Here is a 25,874-nt window from a genome sequence, read left to right on the forward strand (position 1 = left end):
ACTCCCTCTTCTGGAGTGTCTGAAGACAGCTACAGTGTATTTACATATAATAATAAATAAATCTTTTAAAAAAAAGTAAAGGTTGCCTTCAAAGCACTCAGTCATGCAATGCAAATGCTTAGGCAGAGAAGCTCCATGAAGCAGGGTCTACACTGTACACAAGAGGGCCAGCTACTGAGCTGTGGTTTGCACTCAATTCCTCGGAGGCAGGTGAGCTCAAGGAAAGGAAGTCAACAAATGATGCAAATGGAAAAAACTTATCCAAAGGGAGGTTAAAGAGGACACTGCTATTTGGGAACAAACAATAGCTTGCTGTAAAGTGGCTTCACAAACATCTTTCAAATCTTTGGAAAGAAAAAAGAGCTGGGTCATTCCTAACTACTTAAAATGCACATTGTCAGTTACTGCAAAATGTCTTCCCAATCTTTTGAGTGTGGGTTCAGAGCTTAATGACTGAGGTGGAAAAATTACTGCCATTTTTGAACAAAGCCTCTCATCTCCATGGAGTAGCGAGATGGACCTTCAGACTGGCCAAGGGTTAGGACCTGGCATTACTTTCCGTTCAGTTTCAGCCAAGCACTCCCGAACCAGGCTTGGGACATGAATGATGCCTTGTTTTAGCCTTTCCATGGTGCTCCCTGCATCCGTGGGTCTGATCTCTTTCCCCAACTCTTCAATGACCGCCAGCAGCTCTGCATATTTTCTCTGAGGCACCTAGTTCCAGTTCCCTCGGTGTACCCTAGCGATGGAGACCCATAGTTACTCAGCACCTGGCGATATTGGGAGGAGGTCGCCGAGCTAGTAGACGGTGAGTGGACACTTCGGGCGTTGAGGGCGAAGGTGGGCATATGCGCGGTCAAATTCGGCTTGCACGACATTCCCGAGGGCGGTAGGCGCGTGGGGCAGAGCCGGGTCAGGCCGTGAGTCCTGCTGCGAAGCCCTGGCCGAGGCCCGAGCCAGGCGACCTCACGTCCCCGCACCCAACCTAGCGCCTGCCCGGAGCCCGCGCACTTGTGCCGCGCCAGCAAACACAGCCTTTTCTTACCCTGCCGCCGCCGCCTTATTATATCACCGGGCACGAGGCGTAGGGGCGGTCGCAAACTTTGAATCCAGCCGGTACCCGGCCTGGGAGCTTTTTGTTTTGTTTTGTTTTGTTTTTTTGTTTTTTTGTTTTTTGTTTTTTTTTTTTTTTTGGTTTTTTTGAGACAGGGTTTCTCTGTGTAGCCCTGGCTAACCTGGAACTCACTTTGTAGACCAGGCTGCCCTCGAACTCAGAAATCCACCTGCCTCTGCCTCCCAAGTGCTGGGATTAAAGGCGTGCGCCACCACTGCCCGGCCTGACTGTTCTTTTTAGAGGTCCTGAGTTCAATTCCCAGCAACCACATGGTGGCTCACAACCATCTGTAATGGGATCTGATGCCTTCTTCCGGTGTATCTGAAGACAGCCACAGTGTACATAAAATAAACAAATCTTTAAAAAAAAATACCCACCCCACTTTATTAGTTGTAGACATATGGATTCAGATATGCTGGGAGCGATGACTGTGGAAACATTAATTTAGGTCTTCCTCCCCGTCTGTCACAGGACTTGTCTTTTTCCCCTGTATATGCCTTCTTTTAAATTTTTAAAAAAATGTGTTAAAATACAATCACATAAATTTCCCCTTCTCTTTCCTTGCTCCAAGCCCTCTCCTGTCCTCCTCCTCCAAATCCGAAGTTCCCTTCATTCCTCCCAAGTAGATGGTCTCTTTTTGATCATGAGTTTATCATAAAATCATTTATTATGATGATTATTGCTGCTACACACATATTTAAACACATAATTATAAATACCACCTGGGGAGTGGAGTCCAGGGCTGACCTCTTGGCACTGGATAACCATTAGAGGGTTCATCCTTGAGAAAGACTAGTTCTCCCCCCCTCCTTTAAAAAAAACAGTCATTATTTGCCTAAAGTCCCTTTCTAGGCACGGGGTGGGGGGTGGAACTCTGAGTTTTGGCAATCCTCAGGTCTTGTTTAGGCAGCCATATTGTGGCCCTATCCTGACGTAGTTTCCCTGTAATTTCTAAGAGACACATCTCACAGATTCCCTGAGTATGCTGTAGTTGTGGTTTTTGTAACGATCGCTGTAGGCCAAGAGAAGCTACTCTGATCGCCAGCGAAGGTGGTTCATGAACCAGGTCTAACTTGTCTTTTCTAAGATATTTTGCTGTTGTTACTCTGAAAGTATTATAATTGCTGATGACTAAATAAATGTCTTATAGCTGGCAGGATATGGTGGCTCGACCTATAGTCTCTGCCCTTGACAGGCTACCGGAACAGGAGGTTACCATGAGTTCAAGGCCTCCCTGGGCTCAATAATGAGTTCAGATCATCTGGGGCTAGTGAAACCCTGTCTCCCAGCCCCAGAGGAAAATCCTTACCTATTTCCAGTATGTACACATACAGTATTTGATACTTCTAGGTGAGGCAGACAAAAAAAAATGAAGTTATTTCCTTTGCTGAGAATTCAATTTTCCTGTTTCTGAATAACAGTAACATCTGACCCTTCTCACTTCTCCTGACAGTAATGATGCCCTTTCACTGTCTCTCCCTCCTCCCCATCTCGCTCCATACCCACTTCAGGACTGGGGACTTAGCCCAGTCTTGGATTTCTCTTTCCTTTTCTTCTCCTCATCCACCACTTCCTCCTCCTTCCCTTATTCTGTAGCCCTGGTTTTTCTGGAACTCACGAAGTAGAGGAGGATGCCTCTGCCTCTCCAGTGCTTGGATTCAAGGTATGCCCTACAACACCTGGCTTTCTAATACCAGTTTTCAAAGTGAATAAAGGGTATTTAATGGCTATATAGTGATCAATTATGTATAAGTATTGAGTGAAAATGTTCTTCTTCACTTGGTCTAATTTAAGTGGAATAATCTCGTTATCTTTTCTTTTACTTCTGAAGGGGCATACATCTTAAATTATTGAGAAAGCTATCATATGCCAGGTACTTGTTCTCATATTTGGTGCAGGAAATCCACTTTTGCACACCCTAACCTGTATCCTCTGGAGTTGGAGCTTTTGTTTTTTTTTTGTTTTGTTTTCTTTTTTGGAGATAAGGTCTGGTTGTGGTCAAGACTAGTCTCAAACTCCCAAGCTCAAGTGCTAGTCTTGCCTTAGCCTGCCTCTCTCTCTCTCTCTCTCTCTCTCTCTCTCTCTCTCTCTCTCTCTCAACAGAATTTATTGGTCGAGGAGCAGAGTACAGACATTCCAATTCTTATCACATGTACCCCAAAAGAGCCAAATACTGTGTTCATGTACCCAAACTCTGAAGAGTCACATTATGTTCATGTACACAAATGAAGAGCTACGTATTATTATTCTTTGAACTTATTTCAGTGATGTTCCAGCCTCAAACTTGGCAAGTTTCCTAAGATCTCTCATAACAACCAAATGTTCAAATTCACAATTTTATGCCACACAGAGAACATTCTCAGAATTTCTATCTTTCCCAGCACATTATCACAACTGTTAGGAAAATGGACTTCCATGACCACAGACATCACAGTTCTGACAGGGCAAGGACCAAAGACTGGCTTTCTCACAAAAACGGTTCTACTAGAAGCACAGGACCTGATATAACTGAAAATATTCCAAACACAAATGCACGACTGAGACGCCAAATTGCCATTTAGTAGGTTTTGTATTATAGGATATAAAACTAGACCCTTCCACGGAATGTTATGGTGACCCCGAGACAGTCACAGCCTCTCCTGATTCAGTATCCTGCTATTTTCAGGTTGTACCAAAAAAATAAACAACCAGCAAATGATTTAACCTCTTAGAAAAAACATTTACACTTAAAAAAGTGAGATGAGGTGGGGTTCCCTCACCTTTTAAAAATGTTTCTAGAGCTACTAAAAAACTCGCATTCACAAAATAGTTGATAAAAATATTCCTCTGGATTGTACAAGAAGGGAGGCGGGACCTGTGACAGGCGTGACGGGTGCTTAGACTCACTTCTTTCTCTTCAGAGGCTGGTCGCCATTTTCTGCAGGCAGATCTGTGGTTTGCTGATCAGCCGCTTCAGCCTGTTTGCCCTTCGCTCCCCTCTTCCCTTTTACCTGCACTTTTTTGTTTGATGCGCTATCCTTTCCCGCGGTCTTTTTCTGGCTTGGCAGGGGCGGGCTTGGCCGACAGCCTCGAGGAGCAGCGCTTGGGTTCCGCCTTCTGCTGGTCCATCCGCGCTAACCTTCCTCTTGGGCATCGTGGTAGCTGCACTGCCTAGCTGCCACCACACTAACTGCTGCGACCCGTCGCGGGGGCGGAGGGACAACCGGATCGCCTTAGCCTCTTGAACAGTTGGGACTACAGTGCTGATCAGGGTGCCAGTCTGAAGCAAAGGTTTATTCTATTTGAAGTACTCTTTGATAATAACCACAGCCTGAGAGTCTTTGCCATAGTTCTTGGACTATGCATATGACTGCAGCTGGCTCTTAGAGGAACCAGAACACGTGAACAAACCACAAAGATTTATGAGGGAACTATATTCATGTGTATGTGTGAGAGTATGTTATGTGCACTGTGTGTGCAGGAGCCCAAAGAGATCAGATGTTAGAGTCTCAGAACTGGAGTTATGGGCAATTGCGAGCTGCTGTGTGGATACTGGGAACCAAACCCTTGTCCCCTGCAAAAGCAGCAAGCCGTAGTTATCTCTCCAACCCTCCAGATTCTGTTTTTCCCTCCTGGAACTTGATCCTAATGGTCTCCCACACAAGGGGAAATCTCTTGATTGAACCATGAAGTCAAAACTCAAGTTTTCCTGCTCCTATGCTGGGGATGATGTAGATCAGTTGATAGAGTGCTTGCTCAGCACGAACAGGGTTCAGTTCTCGGCACCATGGAAAAACTGTGCAAAGTTTTTGGGGCCTGCTTCTAGAAACGTGGCAGGAATTTGACCGTGGGCCAGGATACGGATGTAAGCTCAGGCAGGAATTTGACTTTGTGCTAGAACAAAGAAATACATCTCAAGCAGGAATTTGACTTTGGTCTAGGACTCCAAAGTAGGCAAAAGATGAATACAGCTGAGGAATGTGTTCTTTGTACCTTAATGGGTCTTTTGTTTGTTTGTTTGTCTTGTTTTTCAAGACAGGGTTTCTTTGTATAGCCCTGGCTGTCCTGGAACTCACTTTGTAGACCAGGCTGGCCTCGAACTCAGAAATCAGCCTGCCTCTGCCTCCCGAGTGCTGGGACTAAAGGCGTGTGCCACCACGCCTGGCTCCTAATGGGTCTTGTTAAGACCCTGGAGACAGTAATCGCGGGTAATGCTTTGTTTGCTCCTTACCTACCCAGTCCATGCTTTGTTTGTTCCTTAACTACTTTGTTTATGACTTAGGACTGACCATATTCTTTGTATATACCTAGAATGATATAAAAGCAGACTAGAAAAAATAAACCTGCTTCAGCCTCTGAACAGACCGGAGTCATGCTACAGTGTTGTCCAATTGTCTTTTTTCTTTTTAATCTTTCCTCCCTCCCCAGAGAACCGTTGACTGACTGAGCTGGCATGGTAAAAAAACTAAGTGTTTTAGTAAATGCCTGTAATCCCAGAACTGGAGGCAGGAGGATCACAAGTTCAAAATCATCAGTGTGTCATAGGAAGTTTAGGTTAGACTGGGCAAGGGTTCCTTGAAGAAGAAAAAGCTTGGATATTATCCTATTTGGAGCATGTTCTATTGTGTACACACACACACACACACACACACACACACACACACACACAGTTATCCACAAATCAGATTTAGTGTGCAAGAGCCAAGGACCATCAGCTATGAGGCTTACTGAAGAAGTCAAAAAACATGAGCTAAAGATGCAGGCTGGTGCTGGGCATGGTGGTGCACGCCTTTAATCCCAGCACTAGGGAGGCAGAGGCAGGCAGATTTCTGAGTTTGAGGCCAGCCTGATCTACAAAGTGAGTTCCAGGACAGCCAGGGCTACACAGAGAAACCCTGTCTGGAAAAACAACAACAACAACAAAAACATTAAAAAAAGCCCCCAAAACAAACAAACAAAAGAGATGCAGGCTGCAGGTATGAATGAACTAGGTGTGCTTTTAGAGCATATGTTCCTGATGGCTGTCAGTTGATCCAGCTAGGCATAACTCTAGAAATGAACTGTCAAATAACCAATCAGCATCGTTACCTGAACACTGCTAAGTACTTTTGTTTGTTTGTTTGTTTGTTTTGAGATAGGGTTTCTCTATATAACAGAGCCTGTTCTGGAATCTATTTGTAGACCAGGCTGGCCTTGAACTCAGGGTTTCTCTGTGTAACAGAGTCCTGGCTGTCCTGGAATCTGTTTGTAGACCAGGCTGGCCATGAACTCAGAGATTCACCAGTCTCTGCCTCCAGAGTGCTGGGATTAAAAGTGTGTGCCACCACACGCAGTTTAGTCCTTTTTTTTTTTTTTTTTTTGGTTTTTTGAGACAGGGTTTCTCTGTATAGCCCTGGCTGTCCTGGAACTCACTTTGTAGACCAGGCTGGCCTTGAACTCAGAAATCCGCCTGCCTCTGCCTCCTTAGTGCTGGGATTAAAGACACGTGCCACCATGCCGAGCATCAGTTTAGTACTTTTAATGCAGATAATTTACTGATTTGTGGAGTTAGTGGGAAGACTGAATTCAGGAAATAAGATAAAAATAGGGTAATGTAGACTGCTACAGCCATGGTCCACAGGAAACTGAGAAAGTTTATGTCCTGATACAGCCTCTTCCACATGAAATCTGGCCTTGGAGATGCATCTTGCTTTGGCCAACAGAACACTAAGAACACTGAGCCTTCTGGAGCAGTTAGGGGATGGACTCCTTCCAGATCCCAAAAGCAGAATCATTGTTGCTTAAGGCACACAATAGAGATTTTTCTTATGCGTTATTAGGTTAAGTGCAACACAGGGTTAAAGGGGAAGAAACTTCATTTCCGGAATAGTGAATCTTGTTTCTATATTTCTTGGGGTAACATTGTAATCTGCAGGCAGCAGTCAGTTTAGAAATTTTGTCCTTGAGTAGGCTCTCTAAAGCTATCAGAGAAGACATCTGAGTTTACCTAGAGAGCATACTTAAGGAGCCTGCCAGTGTTTAGCACCTTTTACTTTGTTGGTTCAGACCTGAACTATTTACCTTATGATTTTATAGAAGACAATTCTTAGATGAGGAAAAGGTCAAGCCTGAGTCGGCCCAGATTTATGAAGTGCCTGTTTCTCCTCAACAGTCAGGACCACCTCAGAACGGAGGCAATGAGCTTGTAAGAAATGCTGACCCTTGATTTCCAAACATGGCATTGTACTGAGGATGCAGGGGTGGGATGAAGGGGGCCTAGAGCCTAGGGGCTGCTTAATGGGACCAAGCGGTGTATGGAAACTGGGGATTCCCTATGTGGTGGGGTACAAAGATGTAAGGAGAGGTTAGGTGACCAAAACAAAACAAAACAAAATACAGGGGAAGATGATATAACCAAGTTGAAATACCACAGAACACAAAGTCAAACAACTCAGCTTTATTTATCCGGAAACTGGAATGAACTCATTCACTGGTGTTCAAAGCCTGAGTCTGCAAGTTCTCCTTAGGGAGGTCAGCTATGTTTGGCAGGGGCTCTGATGGAGTGAAGTCTACATAGGAGGAGAATCAGAGAAGAATTAGTTTCCTAAGATTATGACACACCTTATATTAATCAGGCTCACCCCTCCCTTTTCAGCTCTCCGCTCTCCACTTTCCTATCTCTTGGAGGCTCCCTTATCTTCTTCTTTTTTTTTTTTTGGCCTCCCAAGTGCTTGGATTAAAGGTGTGTGCCACCATGCCCAGCAGAGGCTCCTTTATCTTTCCGCACCACCACTCACCTGCCTGATTCTCCAGCTGGGCTTCAGGCCGGTCACCCCAGAGCAGATGCTTGGGGTCATTGAGGAATCGCTGGCTTCGCTGGCATGTCAGACAGGTCTGTACTGTCCAGCGCTGTCCCTTTCGGCCTGGGGCATAAACGGGAAAGAAGAAAGTGCCCAGGCTTCTGACATAAAGGTTTTGCTTTTTTGTATGTATGCAGTTTTTCTTCCACCATCAATAGAAATTCCATCCCATCTGCACTTGGTTTGCAGATCTGATGTGTGTGGGAGGCCTGCATACATACCAATCCCTTGGAACACTAAGGTGAAGTTCAAACTCTTTAATACAGCCTAGCTTCCTGTCTAGCCTCACCTCTCTCCATCTTGCCCACCTCAAACTCCAGCCTCCTGAGCATTCATTTTCTTATAGCACAGGTTCTATTTTTAGAATTCCTATTTTTATTTGTATATTCATATTGTATATACTCATACGTGTTACTTTTATATGCATGAGTATGTGTGTGTGTGTGTGTGTGTACATGCACACAGGAACACTCATCTAGATATATATGTGGAGGACAGAAATCTAGTTTGGGTGTCTGTCTTCCCTTACCACATTCTACCATGTCTTTTTGGAACAGGGTCTCTCACTGAACCTGGAACTATATGTTTTCAGCTAGACTGCCTGGACAGAGAGTGCCCTGGGATCTGTATGTCTTCACCTGCTCCCCAAGGCTGGCTGAGGTTACAACCTGTTTGTACACAGGTGTTGGAGATCTGAAGTCAGGCCCTCACACTTAAGCTTATCAGGCATAGTACCCACTGAACCATCTCCTGAGCCCCTACAAAGCACACATTCTCTCATGTGGGAATCCCAGTGTCTAGAGTGTCTGACCCTTGTTTATCATGACATTCCTACCTCTCTGCTACTGGTAGAACTCAGCACTCTACCCCTACCAACTAAAGCATTTAAAATTACTATTCCAGTAGCTGGGTGTGTTGTCTCATGCTTATAATTCTAGCTAGGGATTTGGGGGCAGGAGACTGCAGGGAATTGGAGGCCAGCCTGGGCTACTGTGACACTTGTGCCAAAACAAAACAAAACCNCCCCCCCCCCAAATAACCAAACCAAACAAACAAAAAACCAAACAAACAAAAAAAAACCCCAACCATCCCTAATGCGATCTGATGCCTTCTTCTGGGGTGTCTGAAGACAGCTACAGTGTACTTACATATCATAAATAAATAAATCTTTAAGGAGAAAAAAAACAAAACAAAAAAAACCCAAAGCAAAGAGACGGTATGTGTTTTTGTCTGAGACAGAGCTTCTTTATGCAGTCCTGGCCAGTCTGGATTCTGTAGATCAGAATAGGCTTAAACTCATGAAATCCACCTGCTTCTACCTCCCAAGTGCTGGGATAAAAGGCGTGAACCTCCACAACCCACTCAGCCAGTAAGTAGTACTTAATGCACCCTAGGAATTAAATAATAACAAAATAGTTTTGTTTTTAAAGATTTATTTATTATATGTGAGTAGACTGTAGCTGTCTTCAGACACTCTGGAAGGGGGCGTTAGATCTTGTTACGGATGGTTGTGAGCCACCATGTGGTTGCTGGGATTTGAACTCAGGAAGAGCAGTCAGTGCTCTTAACCGCTGAGCCATCTCACCAGCCCCTAGTTTTGTTTTTTAAACTAAGGAGTGTCACGTAGTCCAAGATGGTCTTAGGGACTAGTCAGCTGCAGAAAGCCTCCACCTCTAGGTGGAGCTGCTGAGCCCTGTCCTCTAGTGTCCCCACCGCACAAATGTCCCTGGGGCAGCACTCACGTCTTTGGCGCTGCGTGCAGGTGAGGCCCGGGATGAGGAGGGAGGAGCAGCTGCGACAGAGCGTCCTCTTCACAGAGGGGTCCCTGGGTGAAGAAGAGAGGAAGTCACTGCTTGCCTGCCCGCCAGCCCGCGCCCCAGGTCCTGCCCGCCACCCTGTGCCTTACTGCCGAAGGACCAGCCGCTTCGCGATGGTCTTCTCTGTGTGGCAGTAAAACCGAGCCAGCGCCTGGTTCTCGGGGTTCTGAGAGAGGACGCAGTGTGCAGCCTGGGAACAAGGACGGCCATTCAGGTTATTTCACGGCCGCAACACCGGGCTACCACCCACCCCGAGCGCTGTCTCACCTGGTACAGGAAGCTGAGTCGCTGGAAGGCCTCCCGGTCCTTCACTTGGCCCGCCATGAGCGTCTGCCCCTCCTTGCGGATGTCCCGCCCCAGACGTGCGCAAGGTCTGCTGGGAACTGTAGTGCGGGGCGCCTGTAGCCCCTACACCAGCTCCAATCAGAGATCAGATAACCCCACCGATCTTGTGATCTTGTGTGTGCAGGCAGCCCTAGTTTGGTATCCCTCACATATTAGGTAGGGCCCAGCGCGTCTAGTGGAGCAGGTAAAGGATCTTAAAATACTGAAACAACAGGACCGAAGTCCCGTCTTTTGCTGTATGGTGGTTGGAAAGAGGATTGCTTGCGGTGAACACTGGGTCAGACTTTGTCTTCCTCTCCTGAAGCCAAGGGTAGATGCTTGGGACTTCTATGGACTGATGTAACATACCAAAACAGACAATGCCCAGAATAACTGGTGTTATGTTCTGGCTATCTCACCACTGGAGAGGTTGAGGTAGGAGTACCATAAATTACAGGATATGAATTAAAAAGCATTAGTGCTCATGGACCTGAAAGTGTGGAAGATCAGATCACAAGGGAGGAAATAAATTAACAGGACAAAATATTCCTAAGCAAAGAGCGCCTTGCCTTTCTCCCGACGCTCCTTATTAAAGGCACTTGTTGTTCCAAGGGTTAGTAGCTACATGAGCAGCACAAGTATTTTATAGCACAAATTACCAGACAACAGCATGGCCTGTCTCCTCAGCTATTTATTAGTAACTACTTGACTCTCCTTCCTCTGACCTTTTCTCATTTATTCAGCCTGGCTTGGTGTTTACTTCTGATTCCCAGTTACTGGCTATGGTCAGAAGCAGAGGGATCCAGGCCCCTGCCAGGATGTGTGGAGAACCAGGCTGCTGGCTCAGAGTTAGGTAATTAGTTGAAACTTACCCTGAGTGTTTTGTATGGGCCTTCAGAGGCAAATGAGGGGAGTGGATTCCTAAGCTTACCCAACCCTCCATTAAGGACAGAGGTGAGACCCAAGAACATACAATTTCTACACCCATCCACTCTCATAAGAAGGCCATTGCCAAATTACCACGCAACTCAAGAGATCACATTAGTGGATCCTTTGTTCCATATTTTCACCAACCAAATTATCTTGCCACAAAGAACCACAGTCAAGGCACAAAGGTAAGAGGAGAGTGGACAAAGTCCTGTTGAGGTGGTAGGAGAAACTGAATGCCCTCAATGCAGTTCCTCGTCTCAGTCTTGTGTGAAGATTACCCAGGCAGCAGATAATCCAGGTCATTTGGTTTGGCATGCATCCGTTACCTTTTGTGACAAAATATGTACCCTATGGGTTGTTTATTTTGGCCTAAAATTAAAATAGTTTACATTCTCTGAAGAGGGGAATGTCAAAGGGTAAAGGATAGAAATAGAAGCTTAGCTGTCTTCTGGCCCTTTGCTACACAAACCACCCTCTTCTACCCTGTTCTCATGGGTGAGAAAGATATTACCTTCCCTTCTTTCCTTAGATATTTGAGCCAGGGGACAAGGTGGACAACTTGGGAATAACTATTTAGTGACATTCTTTAAGGCCAAGGCTTTGGCTACACCTTTCTCTCTCCTCTAAGATCTGACTCCTCTCCAAGTTGCCTTGGGAAACAATGGAAGGGCAGATGTATGTCTTGCAGGATTGCTTCCATCTCACCTTTAGAAGGGAGCAAGAGGAGCGTACTTTTTAGAGACAGCCAACTGCGGGAAACAGGAATAACCCAAGCCTTTGGGACATGGAGTCTCCTTTCTCCCCATCCTTTCCTTCTCCCCAAATCTGAACCTCTGGCTAATCCTATGGGTAATGACAGCATTACCCTAAGAAGAAAAGAGACCAAAGAAATCCCTCTTCCCTTCATTCATTCTAAAAACATTCCTTCAGCCTCTTCCCTGATCCTTCTCCTAACTTTAATGCTCAATCTCTGGCCCCGGAAAAGCCCCTCAACTTCTAGACTCATGACAGCAACTGGCACTCATCTTTCCAGCACAGAGGTACACAGATCCCTATGCGCTCCCACAAGGAACAAGGCTATTCTGAGTCACAGAAGCCTTTTAAAGGTTTCTGTTTCCTGCATTTTAAGCAAGTTAAGACCCTTTCCTATAGGCTTTGTTTCTGGAAAGCTTTTGCTTTCTCAACCTGTCCACGTGCACTAGGAAACCTGCGGGACACCAGAGTACAATCCCCTGGGAGTCCACTCTCCCACTACAGTAAAGAGGGACACTCATCTGTGCTTGGTCATGCAGCCCAGCCCTATCTTTACTCCTCACACAAACCATCCCAGATGTGAGGTGGTTTCTCAAGATGGCTCAAGACTGGAACCACGGAGACACCAAGATATTCCAGCAGGCCAGTTGGAAGGCCCACCGCTCTTGACCCTGCCTCACCCCAAGTAAACTGCATCTCGTCATTCCCAATCCGTTGGGGGCCTAATGGTAAGTGGTGCAGCATTCTTCCGACCGGCCCGGATCCCTGGGTAGAAGAGGGGCCAAAGTTTTTCAGTAAAAGTATCAGTGAAGGTGTAGATATGTGAACGGTCTGTGACGTTGTAAAAGGACAGTGTGCCAGCCTCATAGTCTAGGAATATGCCTACCCGCTTAGGCTTCACCTTGATGTGCAAAGGGGTAAAAGGCGTGGTGGTGGCTGCATACTTGTCCCCATTCCACAGCCGCACACGCCAGTAGCCAGTCTCAGGGAGTGGAGTCAGTTCGCCCTTTCTGCTCACAGAGTCCCGGCATACTCCTACTGCCCAGTGGGTCTTGTCACCCACCTCCACCTCCCAGTAGTGTCGACCTGAGGTGAAGCCTTCAGTAGCTAAGACACAAGGGTAGAAAGTGAAACGCTGCGGTGTATCAGGGAGGTCTCGGAGTCTTGTCTCCACAAACTTGACACTCTTCCGATCCTCTGACAGGACGAGGTTAGGATGAGCCGTCTCGGGGTCCAGGGTCACATCCGCTGGCGGAAGAAGCCAGAGTGGAGCTAGATGAGGATGGGAATAGCTAAACGTCCCTGCCTCACTTTCCCAGCCTCCCTGTGCGCAGCCTGCAAGGATCCCAGAACACTGTGAATTGGTTGACCTCAAATCATGCTTGCTTTTGCTGGATGGAATAGTGAAAGGCGCTGTCTGAGGGAGGGCCAGAGAGAAGGAGCCATATCAAGTGGGCAGTAGGGACTTGGGGAGAGGATGAACAGGAACTGCATCCTGAAATAGTCCTGCTTTGTGACTGTTTCTCTCTGCATAAATGTTAACGATGATGTTCCCTTTCACTTTCCTGGCTAAGAGGGTAAATGTGGTCCATGCTCAGGTCCCTATTTAGAGCAGATGACACCTAAGGCTTCTTCTCTGAACTCTACGATTCAAGGTGAGACAGAAAGCTGGTAATGTGGCAGGTGGAGTGGGCCTAAGAAGAGTAAAGCCTCACTGGAAGGATCTGAAACTTCCACTCCTCTACATGCCCTCCGCCAGTATCCTTTTGGACACACTCACCAATTAGCTGTTTAAGAATTTTCCTTAGGGCAAAGTACTGCCGGGGGAAATTGCTGAAGTTCTTTTCCAGCTCTATGGATACTGAAGTCACCTCCATGGTCTTCACCTTCTCACATCTAGGAGGATGGGAGATAAAGAAAGAATAGGTCAGGGGAGCTGAAGCCAACAGAAGATGGAAGTGGTACCATCTCTACTGAAAAGTAGAACCAGACCTCACCAACTTCCCTTCCTCCTTGAAGATAGTGTCTTATTCTTTTTATACCCAGAGAGCTATGTGGTCCCCCCGGCAGATTTGTACCTTGAGTCTTACATTTCACGCAAATGGACACTCACCCCCCCACTACTTGTACTCCTGTGCTGCCACCTTGTTTGACCACAGCTACGGGGTATACAGCTGTGTACTACAAGTATACAGCCACCTATAGGCATAAGCAGAACATGGCTCCGTTCTCACTGCTCTGGCCAAGCACAGCCTCATGTCAAAAGGGTGGTGAAGATTTATCACTCCCAATGGCTTATCCTTCTCCATATCCAATTCAGCGTACACTGTGTGACTTCCCCTTTCTAACTTCCTCCAAGTCATTACTAAGCCCAGTCTCTAAGCCAAGACCTAACCCAGAGAGACAGAGTCACTTACTTTTCTAGGGTACTTTTCACATCCTAGAGAAAAAGAGAAAAGAAAGTGAGATTGGTCCTAGAATTCATAGAACACGATGGCAAAAAGGTTCTCCCTCTTCTCTACAGATCTAGATCTGCAAACTAGGCCCCAGGCAAACTGAGGGTCCCAGTCCGAGGGACCTAGTGCATGTCTCTCATGGAATGCCATAACTGCTGGCCTTAACAAAGCGTGGTAATATCACTTCAAAATGGTTTCCTGTGTGTTTGACTTTGTTCCTCAAAGACACTGCAGGCTCCTTGCAAGGACAGAGGTTGTATCTGCTTTTTCTTTGTCCTCCAAATCCAACCACACACCTTTGCATCATGAGGATCAGTCAGACAATTCCAGCCTAGTGGCACAGGACATTTCCCACTGTGGTCTAGACTCCCTTGTCTAGAGCACTGGTTAATGAACACTAATTTATACCAATCCTGATTTGAGACTCCTTGGGATCAAGATGACAAACACAATGAATCTCACCCTGAAGAATTTCCAGTTTAATGCGGTTAGCAAAGCAAACACAAATGAAGACAGGGGATAGATACTAAGCAACATAAATGTACATGTAAATGTGCAGTGATGCTTCACTGACTCAAATGCCAGTGATCTTTTCTGAGATAAGAGATCTGCTTAAGATAGTAAAACTATTTTAAGCGTTTTAGAGGTAGCAACAGACTGACTACAACACCAACACATTTTGAGTATCCTTTATATTACTACCCCACCCCCTTTGGACACTAGGTACAGTAAGTTCTAGGACTGCAAAGTAATGGTAACTGCATTTACAAAATTTTGAGTGCACAGTGTATCTCTAAGTAGAACAGACTTCTATTTTCTGAAAAGATTATCTTTTTTTGGGGTGTAAATTATATACATTAAAAAAAAGATTTATGTGTATGAGTGTCTTGCTTGCATGTATATATTGTATGTATGTACACCATGTGCAAGCAATGTCTGAAGAGGCCAGAAGACGGTATTAGAACCCCTGGAGCTGTAGTTAGAGGTTTGTAAGCTGCCATACGGTGTTGAGAACTAAACCTGGTCTTCTTCTTCAAGAGAAGCAAGTGCTCTTGACCACTGAGCCATCTCTCTAGCTTCAAGCACATAATTTCTGAAAAGACAGAAGGATAGTAAGGATGTAAAAAAAAAAAAAAAAGAAAAAAGGCTTGGTGTGGTGGTATATGCCTTTAATACCAGCACTCAGAAGGCAGAGGCAGGTGGATCTCTGTGAGTGAGGCTAGCCTGGTCTACAAGGTGAGTCCAGGACAGCCAGGTCTGTTATAATAGAACAGCCCTGTCTAGAAAAACCAAGAAAGGAAAACAAACAGACCACTCCCCCACACCCCTCCACCAAAAAAAAAAAAAAAAAAAAAAGGGGAAAAAAACCCAACTAACTAACCAAAAACCAAAAACCCAAACAAAAAAATTGGAAGGGATTGTTAGAAACCTGAGCTTCCCCAGTCTTGAAACATGCCCTTAGCACATACCTGGAAGAAAAACCTGGGTTACAGAAATAGAGTAAGAGAGGGTGCACTCCATACTGCCAGCATGGCCTGCACAAAGCTGGACTGTATCTGACCTGAGGAACCACAGAGGAGCAAAGGCCGAACCTTAAGCATCTCGAAGCCTGACTGTAAGCACTTGCCCTCCACCTCAGCAGCTAAGTGGGCAAGGTCCCGGCGCCTGTCCCCAAGGTGAGCAGCGTTTTCTCGAAGTCTCTGTAGAATGTCCTGTTCTTCCTCCTCCAGTCGTGAAAGCAGTGTCTGCTGCTCTTCGTCCAGTCGCCTGTGCAGCTCCTCAAACTCCTTTAAGATCTGCTGCCGGCGGCTCTCCACCAGTCTCTGAGAACAAGGGAGGAGGCTATCAGGACCAGAAGGCATGAGGGAGTCTCCTGATCCACCAGGCTCAGGACAGACTTCTTTGTCACTGGGAAGACTTTAGCAGCACACTTGCTTCTCTTTCTGTAAGGGATGCTGTTACCTGCATGCCCGCAACAGACAACTCACAGGGCAAATCGGTGGGAAGATTTAAATCAATCAGTACTTAGCTTTATAAAACCTGGAACATGCTTTTGCTAATGGTACATACTTTTACTTCTAACAAACATCCTTGAAGTTTGAGAGTCTAGGACTCAAACAGCAGTTGGATCACTTTCTGAGGGTTATTAGCATGCCCTCCCCTAGGCCTTCCTGCAAGTGACCTTCTCCAGTGTAGCAGTCTCAAGTCTTTTGACTGAAAGAGAAGCATCAACTCAGAAGAGTAGCAGAGTGGACTGAAAGATGTAGAGAGAGAGAGAGGTTGGGCTCAGGCTCAAGAATAGTGGGTGACACACCAAAGCCTGTAGGCCTCAGAATGCAGTCATGGATCTGAAGCTTTGCCAAGCAAATGGCAGACTAGCTTTCATTCCAGGGTCACTAGTTGCTGTTTCAGGTAGGCAATGGCAGGATGCATTCTCACTTTTGTCCTGAATAGATTCTCAACATATGTGGTGTTATGAGCACTCTAATGAATTATACTCGTTAGGAGTACGGTTTAGGGGCCAGAGAGATGACTCAGTGGTTAAAAATGCTTGCTTCCTTGGCTGGGTGTGGAGGCCCGTGCCTTTAATCCCTGGAGGCAAATTCCTGAGTTGGAATCTGAGTTCAAGGACAATCTGGTCTACAAAGAGTCCAGAAACTCTGTCACTGAAAAACAAACAAACAAACAAAAGAACACTTGCTTCTCTTCCAGAAGTCCTGAGCTTGGTTTCCAACACTCATATTAGGTAGTACATAACTGCTAGTATCCCTATTTCCAGGGGACCCCATTTGTCAACTTCTGGTCTCTGAGAGAATGTGTACATAGGTGTGTGTGCACACATACACAAACAAAAATAAATCTTAAAAAAAGGAACACTGTATTTTGCCTCTCTTAGACTTCACATTGTCACCAAGAGCACAGCTGCTTGCCATGTTGGGCTCACATCTCAGGAGCCAGTACTTGGTGAACTCATAGTGTCACATAAATTGTAAGCACAGGGCCACCCTGCAGGGGCTTTTAGGGAAGTCAGGATCAAATAGTCACATATTGGATTAGTAATTAAAATCACTTTTGGGGGCTGGTGAGATGGCTCAGTGGGTAAGAGCACCCGACTGCTCTTCCGAAGGTCCGGAGTTCAAATCCCAGCAACCACATGGTGGCTCACAACCATCCGTAACAAGATCTGATGCCCTCTTCTGAAGTATCTGAAGACAGCTACAGTGTACTTACATATAATAAATAAATAAATCTTAAAAAAAAAAATCACTTTTAACTGGAAGTGGTGTGCATAACTTTAATCTGAGTATTTAAGAGGCAGAGGCAGACAGATTTCTGTTGAGTCCCAGGATAGCCAGACCCACATAGTGAAACTCTATCACAAAAAAATAAATTTAAAAATTACTCTCCAATGTTATTGTATATGACAATCACTTTAAAATTAAATAGGTAAGCTACCTTTTTTTTTTTTTTTTCTCCTAGACAGGGTTTCTCTGTATAGCCCTGGCTGTCCTGGAACTTACTCTGTAGACCAGGCTGGCCTCATACTCAGAAATCTGCCTGCCTCTGCCTCCCATGTGCTGTGCTGGGATTAAAGGCGTGCGCCACCACTACCAGCTCATAGGTAGGCTATCTTATCTGAATTATTACTTAAAAAATTTTGATTTCGGCGTAGCTAATTAGAAACTCCATCCCCACCCAGGATATACAATCTCATAAGCCCACACTGACCTGTGCTGGCTGTGAATTTGTGATTTGGATACTGGGGGTTTCAGCCCCAGGCTCCTCTGGTTACAGGTGTGTACCATCATGCCTAATTCACAAACTCGTGTTTCTGTCTTGCTGTGTTGGGGAATGGATGCCATATCCTCAGCCTCTCTCTACACAGTTTAAAACTTCTGCAGTTTATTTTTGAGACAGGCTCTTCTGTAGTCTTGGCTATCCTCACTTGCAACCCTCCTGTCTTAAGTCTCCGGATTATTGGGATTAGACGTCTTCGTCACCAAGCCTTGCTCCTACAAACTATTTTAAAAGGGTTAACGAGTCCAGTTCTGGAGGCTGGGATGAGAGGAAAGCAAGGGGGTAAAAAGGGGAGGAAGATGAATTCAAACAGTCACGAATGTTTTGAATTGCAGTCTTAAAGGTCACTGAATAAAAATTAATAATTGAAAACAACTGTACTTTGGTTAAAATATTATCATGGTGAATGCCCTCCATAGGTTCACATATTTCAACACTTGGTCCACAGTTGGTAGCCCTTGGGATCTTTGCAAAGGTTATAGAACTTTTTTAGAGGTGGAGCTCTGCTGGAGGAAGTATGTTACTGGGGGGCAGGCTTTGAGGGTTTACCCTACTTCCTGTTTGCTCTATTTCCTATGTAGGGTAAAAATCTGATCTGCCGGCTTCTTGTTCCTGCAGCTCTACCCTGCCTTCCCGGCCATTACAGACACGTCCCTCCAAAAGAAAACGCTTCTCCCTTAGGTTACTTTTTTGTCATGGCATTTTATCAGAAACTGCACAGGTGGAGGCTGAGGAGGGGACTGACATTCTGGCAATGAATCAACATTACATTAGCTTACTTAATTATAAGGCTGTACTTCTGAGCCAAGTGTTATGATGCATGTGTTTAGTCTCAGCACCTGGGAGGCAGAGGCAGGTGGACATTTGTGAGTTTGGAGTCAACTTGGTCTACATATTGAGTTCCTGGCCAGTGAAGGTATATAGTGAGACTCCATCTCAAAATGTGGTTCTCTGGGGCTGGAAAATTAAAAAGCATTGGGTGTTTGTTCTTTTAGAGGACCGAGTTTGAATCACAGCATCCACATGGCATTTGCAACCATTGGTAACCATGGGAAAATATCCACACACACACACACACACACACACACACACACACACACAAAGGAAAAAGAATAATTAAAACCAACCAAACAAAATGTTACTGAACAGTTCTGCGAGCTCTTGCTCAGCTCTCCCCATATCCACTGTGAACTTTGCAAATTCTCTTTCCTTCAACACCTCTAAGTTCCCATCACTGCACTCTTAGGAGATCCTCTTTCCTTGCTTGGGAGTGGGAAGAGGAGAATAGTGGGCAAGGACTCCGTGGACTTAGCAGGAAAAAAATGTTTCAACTGTTAATTTAAAAAATACATCTTATTGTATATATAATGTGTGTATGAGTGGGTGAGCATGAGGGGCACAGTGCACATGTGGAAGTCAGATGTTAACTCTGAGGATTCACTCATCTCTTTCTACACCCACGTAGGCTTCAGGTCTTGATGCGTGCACAGCAAGCACCTCTATCCAGTGAGCCATCTCCCCAGCTCCCTTTCTTCATTTCTTACGACCTTTTCCTCAGAACTTTATACTCAGGAAAAGTAGAATCCCTCCAGTGTTTACTGGCAACCCTGATGAAATAGCACTGTGAGAGAAAGGTGGTTTTCCCCTAGCTGTCAGATGAATTAAAGGGAAATGGCCAGTCATGCTTTACCTTGAGCTCCCCCGGCTTCTTTTCTTCGGAGGCTTTGCAGCAGGTGATCTCCTGCAGCTTCAGTTCCAGGGGCTCCAGGCACTTCTGAAGTTTCTCCTGAGGGTTGGGAGAAAGCAGGAGAGATGACATTTGGAGTTAGTTGGTATATCCATTACTCAAGAGGTTAACCTTTTGCTGTTGAGAAAAATTCTTTTTTAGTTACGTGAATGTGTGTTTGCTTGAGTGTGTGCATATGTGTGTGTCACTGCGCCCAGGGAAGACAGAAGAATGCCTCGGATCCCCTGGAACTGAAGTTATAGGCTAGGGACCCAAACTTAGGCGATCTGCCAGACTGGCCCATGTTCTTACCTACTAAGTCATTTCTCTAGCCCTGATGATTTTTCCCTTTAAGTACTTAGGTCAAACTCAGGGTCTCCAGCATGCTAGGCAAGTGCTCTACCACTGAGATGCATTCTCCACTCCGCAGTCATTTAATATCTGCCCTTGCATTACTTCTTGATCCAACTTCCTTCCTTGTCTAGAGTTAGAGATGTCACATGGATGCTTTATAGATCTCCCTTTCCCTGTCACTAGTCACCATCATGCTTGTGGCTCACCTGATTTTCCTCCCCTGAACCTAGTCGTCTGGCTGTCATTGACTGGGTCTGCTCCCACGCTGTTCTCTTATGGACAACTATAGTTACCTGGGTTTTCAGTTGCTTGTTCTGGAGGTGCTGGGGATCCATGAAAGGTGTGTATGATAGAACAGTCTCCAGTACCAGGCTATACCTTCCTCCAGCCAGAAGCTACCTTTTGCACTTTTATTTATTATTGTTATTTTACAGTCAGGTCTCCAGCAGTCCTTACACAGAGTCACAAATAACCTTCAACTTCTGATCCTTCTGCCTCCTCCATCTGAGTGTTGGGATTACAAGTGCGTTGTATCACCATGCCTGCCTTGATATCCTTTTTAACTTGGTGCTTCTATTCAAATCTAACCACTTAGAAACAAAATAAAACTTGATTGTAAATAACCTTAAATATTTTTCAAGATTTTGTTAAGCAGAAAGAAGGAATAAAAATCCTAGGCAGTACCATCTTTGATTTTTATTAGTAAAATATTTACCACGTGCCCTCACTAGTGATTTAAATGTTAAATGCTGTTACCCATTATGTGGGAAGATGCAGACTGGCTCAGCACCGTTTGCTGGATATCAATGTCAAGTGACGTTAGCTACCGCCAACAAATGGGGAGAAGAACTACATCCTAAGTAAAAAGGCATAAATGAAGAAATCAAAATCTTCTTTAGTTCTTCTAAAATATTTTTCAGATCATCTGGTTCCACTCATTTATTTAAAATCTGACATATTTGGAAGACTCAGTATTTTTGCAGTAAGTTACAGAAATTTTAGGGTACGCCTCACACTGTTCTCATGGAGGACAACTGACCAGATGTACCGAACACCGATGTATACAGTTGAGAGGGGAGTATATTTTCAGCTGCCCTCCCCCAGCCCCCACACCGGCATCACGGGCCTGGCTGCCTACCTTGTATTCCTGTGTAGCGTCATCCATCGGCACGACGGTATGGGGCCGGTGGGTATGAGAAATTGCACATATCAGACAGACAGCCTCCTGGTCTTCATAGCAGAAAAGGCTAAGGGGTTCGTGGTGCTGGGAGCAGAGGCTTTCATCTCTGATCTTCCGCTTGACCGTCTGGAGCTGCTTGGCGATTTCCACCATGCTGCCTAGCTGTCGGTTAGGCCGGAGACTCCGGTATCGGGATGTCTTCCGACAGACAGGACAAGGGAAGTCCCGCTCTAGGTCCTCCCACCAGCGGGTAATGCACGCTTTGCAGAAGTTGTGCCCACATTCAATAATAACCGGCTCCTTCAGATACTCCAGGCATACAGAACAGCTTGCTTCCACCTGCAGGTTCTCCAGAGCAGCGGCTGTGGAGGCTGCAGAGCCTCCAGCCTCTAACAGACTTGTCTCTGCCATTATAACTTGGAGGCAGGGAGAGAGAAAAGAGAAGTTAGTTGGAGGGTTACTTTGTTTCCTGACATTAGCTCCCAGTAGCCATAGGTCTAGATGTAGCCCCATCTTGGTATTCTCCCATTTCCACCTTTTCACCTGTTGGTCCATTTACAGTGTTTGTGACTTCTCCCCATCACTGTTATTTTATTTTATTTTTTTTTGAGTCAGCAAATATCAGCAGTGCGCAGAATTTCTTTACCTCTGTTTTCTCAATACCAGCAATGAAAAGGAGCCTGATGAGGTGACTGAAACCCATTTCCCTAGCATTTCTGAGGTCAAGGCAGGGGGACTGTCATCAGCTGAAGGCCAACCTAGGCTACACAAGGAGTTCTAGGTTAGCTTGAATTACAGAGATCTTATTTCTACAGGGAGGGAACCATGGGAAATGAGGTATGTCTCATAAGCCAAAGTATTAAGATTTTAGCTGGGCATGGTGGCTCACTGTGAGACAGGAAGATCAATACAAGAATGAGGCTAGCCTGGGCTGTAGAGTAAGATTTATAAAACAAATAATATATCTATATATCTATATCTATTAAAATGACTATCAGCCCTAGAACTCATTACTACTTTAAAGAACTTCATACTGTATCAAAGTGCAAAAACTTTGCACTGTATCAAAGAACCCGAAACTACTTCTTGTAACATCATAGAAACTTTATTATTTTAGAGTCTAACCTTGATTGTCTGCTGTTCCTCTTAATGAGTTACACTAAAGTAACATACTTTTTTCAGGGAAATCATGAGATGGGTCTTCCTTTCACCAAACTAGCCCAAAGGAAGAATGTTCTCTTCTTAGAGAAGATGTTCCTGTCACTCACCGCATTTCTATTTGTGTGCCCCTGAAATGGCTGCAAAGCAACAAATACGTATCAGCTCTAAGGGAGCACCATTGAGTGGGGGGCAGCAGCTTCTTGGAGAGAGAGAGAGCTGGCAAGTACACTCTAAACATTCAGTGGTGACTGCAGTCTTTCAAAGTCACTACTGACAACTCCTTAGATAGTCAGTGATTAGGACGGAAATTAGGTAGCACACGCTTATACTCCCAGGACTGAGGAGGCAAAGGCAGGAGCCTCAGGAGCTCGAGGCCAGCCTAAATTAAATATAACCACTTGGTCTCAATAAATGAGTAAGTGAATGGGAAGAGACAGCCAAAGCTCTCTTAGCTGGTCCACACTCCATTCTTAAGATGTCAATAGGTAAGTAAGCTAATTCATCTGGTCCCATAACCTCTGCTTTTGTTCTGCCCCCAAAGCGCCCCCCCCCCAAAGGAAGGAAATCTGGTAGGTCTTTTTCGACGGAAAAGTAGTCATGTACTGAACTGGGGCAACAATGATTATTTCTGTATACTGGTGGTACAAATGGAAGGATTTTAAGTAGGAGTTGGTAACTTATCCCCTTTTAATGGATTAAAGAATTGATCCAGATAAGTCCAGTTGGATGATTTCCTTCTCTGTCCATTAGAATCCAGTTTTGACTAGTGACTTAGCCTCCTCCTCCTCAATCTTACAGAGAAGTGGAACCTCACCTAAAACTGAATCATATTCACACTTGAGAGGCCGGCATGTATCTAATTAGCAAATAGATGGTACGAGAGAGAAACGGGCTCAAGGTTAGTGAAGAACGGAGAGGATTTGGAGCTGGGGGTGGTGTGGTGGAGGTGTAGAGGGCAGCCATAATATGGCCTTGGACTCCTCTGGCTTAGTCCTTCCTCTCTCTCTCCATTACTCGATCTCAGTGGAAGTAATAGCGTCAGAGGCGTCCACGTTTTGCCTTTAATCACTATTGGGTACCACCTCAGGTGCCTCTCTCAAGCACTGGCCACAACTCTGTCCCACCCGGTCTCCATCTTCTCCTGCCATATCGGGAGCATGAGGACCAGAGTGAGGGGGTATACGTCGTGGTTGGCAGGGAGGAACGGATGCGTGTCTAAGTGAGGGAGAAGTGTGACGTGAAGGTGGGATGCCCGCTGCCATGTCGCAGCCCAGACCCACGGTGACTGCGTCAGTTTCACCCGGGGAGACCAAAGGCAGCGGGACAGGGGAACGGCGGGGTAGCCAAGCAACGCCGGACGCGCTGACGTCGCCGGGGCGGCAAACGTCCTCCGGGCCCGAGGCGGGCGGAGGCAGCTGTGGTTGCGTGCCGGACGGCTGACGCGCTCGCCGGGCGTAGGGCCGCGGCGAGAGGAGCCCGCTCGCTGGAGCCGGCTGCGGGACCCTTGTGGCGGCGGCGCAGCACCTACCTTCCCGGCTCCGGGTCCCGGAGTGCCGGGCGCGGAGCCGCCGGAGCACTGCCTCCCTCCTTCCTCCTCCCCTCACCCCCGCCCCGCGGCGCGACACACAATACTCGCCGGAAGCGGAAGCCGCGCTGCGGCGATGGAAGACAGCTGCGCGGCGCCGTGCCGCTGTGCCCCGGTCTAGTCGGGCCCGCGGCGGGCGGCGGCGGAGAGCCGGAGGCGAGGGCCTGCGCGGCTAGTTTACCGGGCGAGAGGGAACCCGCCGCGTCAGGTGGCTGCGGTGCTGGCGCCCAGGTGACCGGAGCGGTCCCCGGGAGACGGAGGGCCGCGCATGCGCGTGGCGAGACGCCGAACCCCATGGCCCGCCGCGCGCCGAGGCTAGGCTGTCAGCGGAGCCCGCAGGGACTCGAGCTGGTCCTCGGTGCGGCTGGGAACCGCAGAGGCCTGGGCGGCTACGGGCTGTGGGCTTTGGACCACACTTTCCCGGTCTCCGGGTCAGTTCTGGGGGGGGGGGTTGCTGTTTAAGGCGGCGGCGTATTACGTGGCTGACCTGAGAGTCTATGGTGGCACGTCACTTCCGACTGGCTGAGGTTTGGCAATTTAACCGACAGGCTGTAGTAGGTGAGTTATCTTGGCTGCAGACCGAGGTGCGCCTTTTCCTCTCCTCCGGTTGGGTGATGTATTAGCCAGGGGTTCTCTAGAGCTACAGAACCTAGTGAATGTTTCTCTCTCTATAATTAATTGTGATGACTTACAGGCTTACTCAACAATGGGCCGCTGTGGAAGGGAAGTCCAGGAATCTAGTAGTTGCTCAGTCCCACGAGGCTAGTTCTTTAAGCTGGTCTTCTGTAGAAGCAGGTTCCAACAGATGTGCTGGCAAGTAAGTGCAAGCAGGCGAAGAAGAGAATCTTCCTTCTTCCTATGTCCTTATGTAGACTTCCAGCAGAAGGCGTGGTCCAGCTTAAGGTGTGTGCCACCATGCCTGGATCTGGGACTTGCGTTCTCCCGGGCTGACCTTGAACTCAGAGATCTCCTTGCCTCACCTGGGATTGAAGTCGTGTGCTGCCTTGCCTGCTCCTAAACTTCCTGGCCACAGTACCTCAAGATCTCCATGTCTAGATCCAGGTCAGAAACTTGTGTCTTCCAGCCTCAAGATATGGATCACAGGTGTGCCCTCCAAATTCTGGGTTGTAGTTATTCCAGATAGAGTCAAGTTGACAACCAGGAGTAGCCACCACAGCTGACATTAGCGAAATGCTTTCCCTGGCTGGAGCTGGAGCGTAGAAAACCGGTTTAGTTCGGTGCTTTGCTGCTCACGAATCTGTCCTCTGCACCTAGGATGCCAGGAGGACCAAATCCTGTGTTCAGGAAACACTGGGTGGGAACCAAAGCCTGCTTCTTTCTCTTTGAAGACCTTGGCTTAAGTTTCCCTGGGAGAGCAGATGGAGCTTATGGATAGACTCCAGACTTGCACTATGGCCTCCTTGTGTTTTATAAAAAGATAAGGAGAGAAGGAATATGGTGGAGGTGTGTTGGGGGAGGGGTGCGTCTGCAGGCCCATGCTGAGGCATCCCTTCCCCCTGAGGGACCAGCCACACGAGGGTGGCATAGTATAGAGTAGAGTTTATTCAGGGCATGGGGAGGGGAGTTGAGAGGGTAGTAGAGACGGAGAGGCCAGCCATGAGCGCCCGGGGTAGGGGAGTGGGGAGAGAGGGGGAAGAGGCGGGATAGGACAGAGTAAGTGCAAGAACGCAAGAGAGGCAACTGGGCAGAGTCTAGACAAAATGCTAACACTTGTTGTTTTTGGAAGTGTCATAAATCTGTGATGGTGAAGATTTTTTGGAGGGAATGAGTTGATGTGGAGGGATTGTCTATTGTTTTTTTTTGTTTTTTGTTTTGGTTTTTCGAGATAGGGTTTCTC

The 25,874-nt window shown here is 46.6% G+C and overlaps 1 protein-coding gene and 1 pseudogene across 5 annotated transcripts; both read right to left on the reverse strand.

Annotated features, from left to right (window-relative positions):
- Positions 1–522: 522 nt before the first annotated feature.
- Positions 523–878, reverse strand: LOC110336008 (annotated as a pseudogene).
- A 6,453-nt stretch (positions 879–7,331) lies between these two features.
- Positions 7,332–24,048, reverse strand: LOC110335750 (E3 ubiquitin-protein ligase TRIM39). Of its 5 annotated transcripts, XM_029531215.1 has the most exons (10): positions 21,229–22,180; positions 19,701–19,796; positions 15,805–16,035; positions 14,174–14,196; positions 13,537–13,652; positions 12,820–13,004; positions 9,839–9,939; positions 9,675–9,757; positions 7,870–7,995; positions 7,332–7,641 (listed from the first exon to the last, which is right to left on the reverse strand). In XM_029531215.1, exons 1-10 carry the CDS (start codon positions 21,823–21,825, stop codon positions 7,556–7,558), a joined length of 1,644 nt encoding a protein of 547 aa, XP_029387075.1. In that variant the 5' UTR covers positions 21,826–22,180; the 3' UTR covers positions 7,332–7,555. The 5 variants fall into 5 exon arrangements, with proteins under 5 accessions (XP_029387075.1, XP_021073764.1, XP_021073744.1 ...); XM_021218085.2 differs by lacking the exons at positions 7,332–7,641; positions 7,870–7,995; positions 9,675–9,757; positions 9,839–9,939 and adding an exon at positions 23,960–24,048 and having other exon boundaries at positions 10,603–13,004; positions 21,229–21,686; XM_029531214.1 differs by lacking the exons at positions 7,332–7,641; positions 7,870–7,995; positions 9,675–9,757; positions 9,839–9,939 and adding an exon at positions 23,960–24,048 and having other exon boundaries at positions 10,603–13,028; positions 21,229–21,686.
- Positions 24,049–25,874: the final 1,826 nt, after the last annotated feature.

This window comes from Mus pahari, chromosome 18, assembly GCF_900095145.1.
Source record: "Mus pahari chromosome 18, PAHARI_EIJ_v1.1, whole genome shotgun sequence".
Lineage (NCBI taxonomy): Eukaryota > Metazoa > Chordata > Mammalia > Rodentia > Muridae > Mus > Mus pahari.

Coding starts and splice junctions, on each gene's coding strand:
- LOC110335750 (XM_029531215.1), bottom strand. CDS start 21,825: ATGGACCAACAGGTGAAAAGGTGGAAATGGGAGAATACCAAGATGGGG. Junction 14,197..15,804: donor CAGGCTTCGAGATGCTTAAG/GTTCGGCCTTTG, acceptor CTTTTTCTCTAG/GATGTGAAAAGTACCCTAGA. Junction 13,005..13,536: donor AATTCTTAAACAGCTAATTG/GTGAGTGTGTCC, acceptor TTCTTCCGCCAG/CGGATGTGACCCTGGACCCC.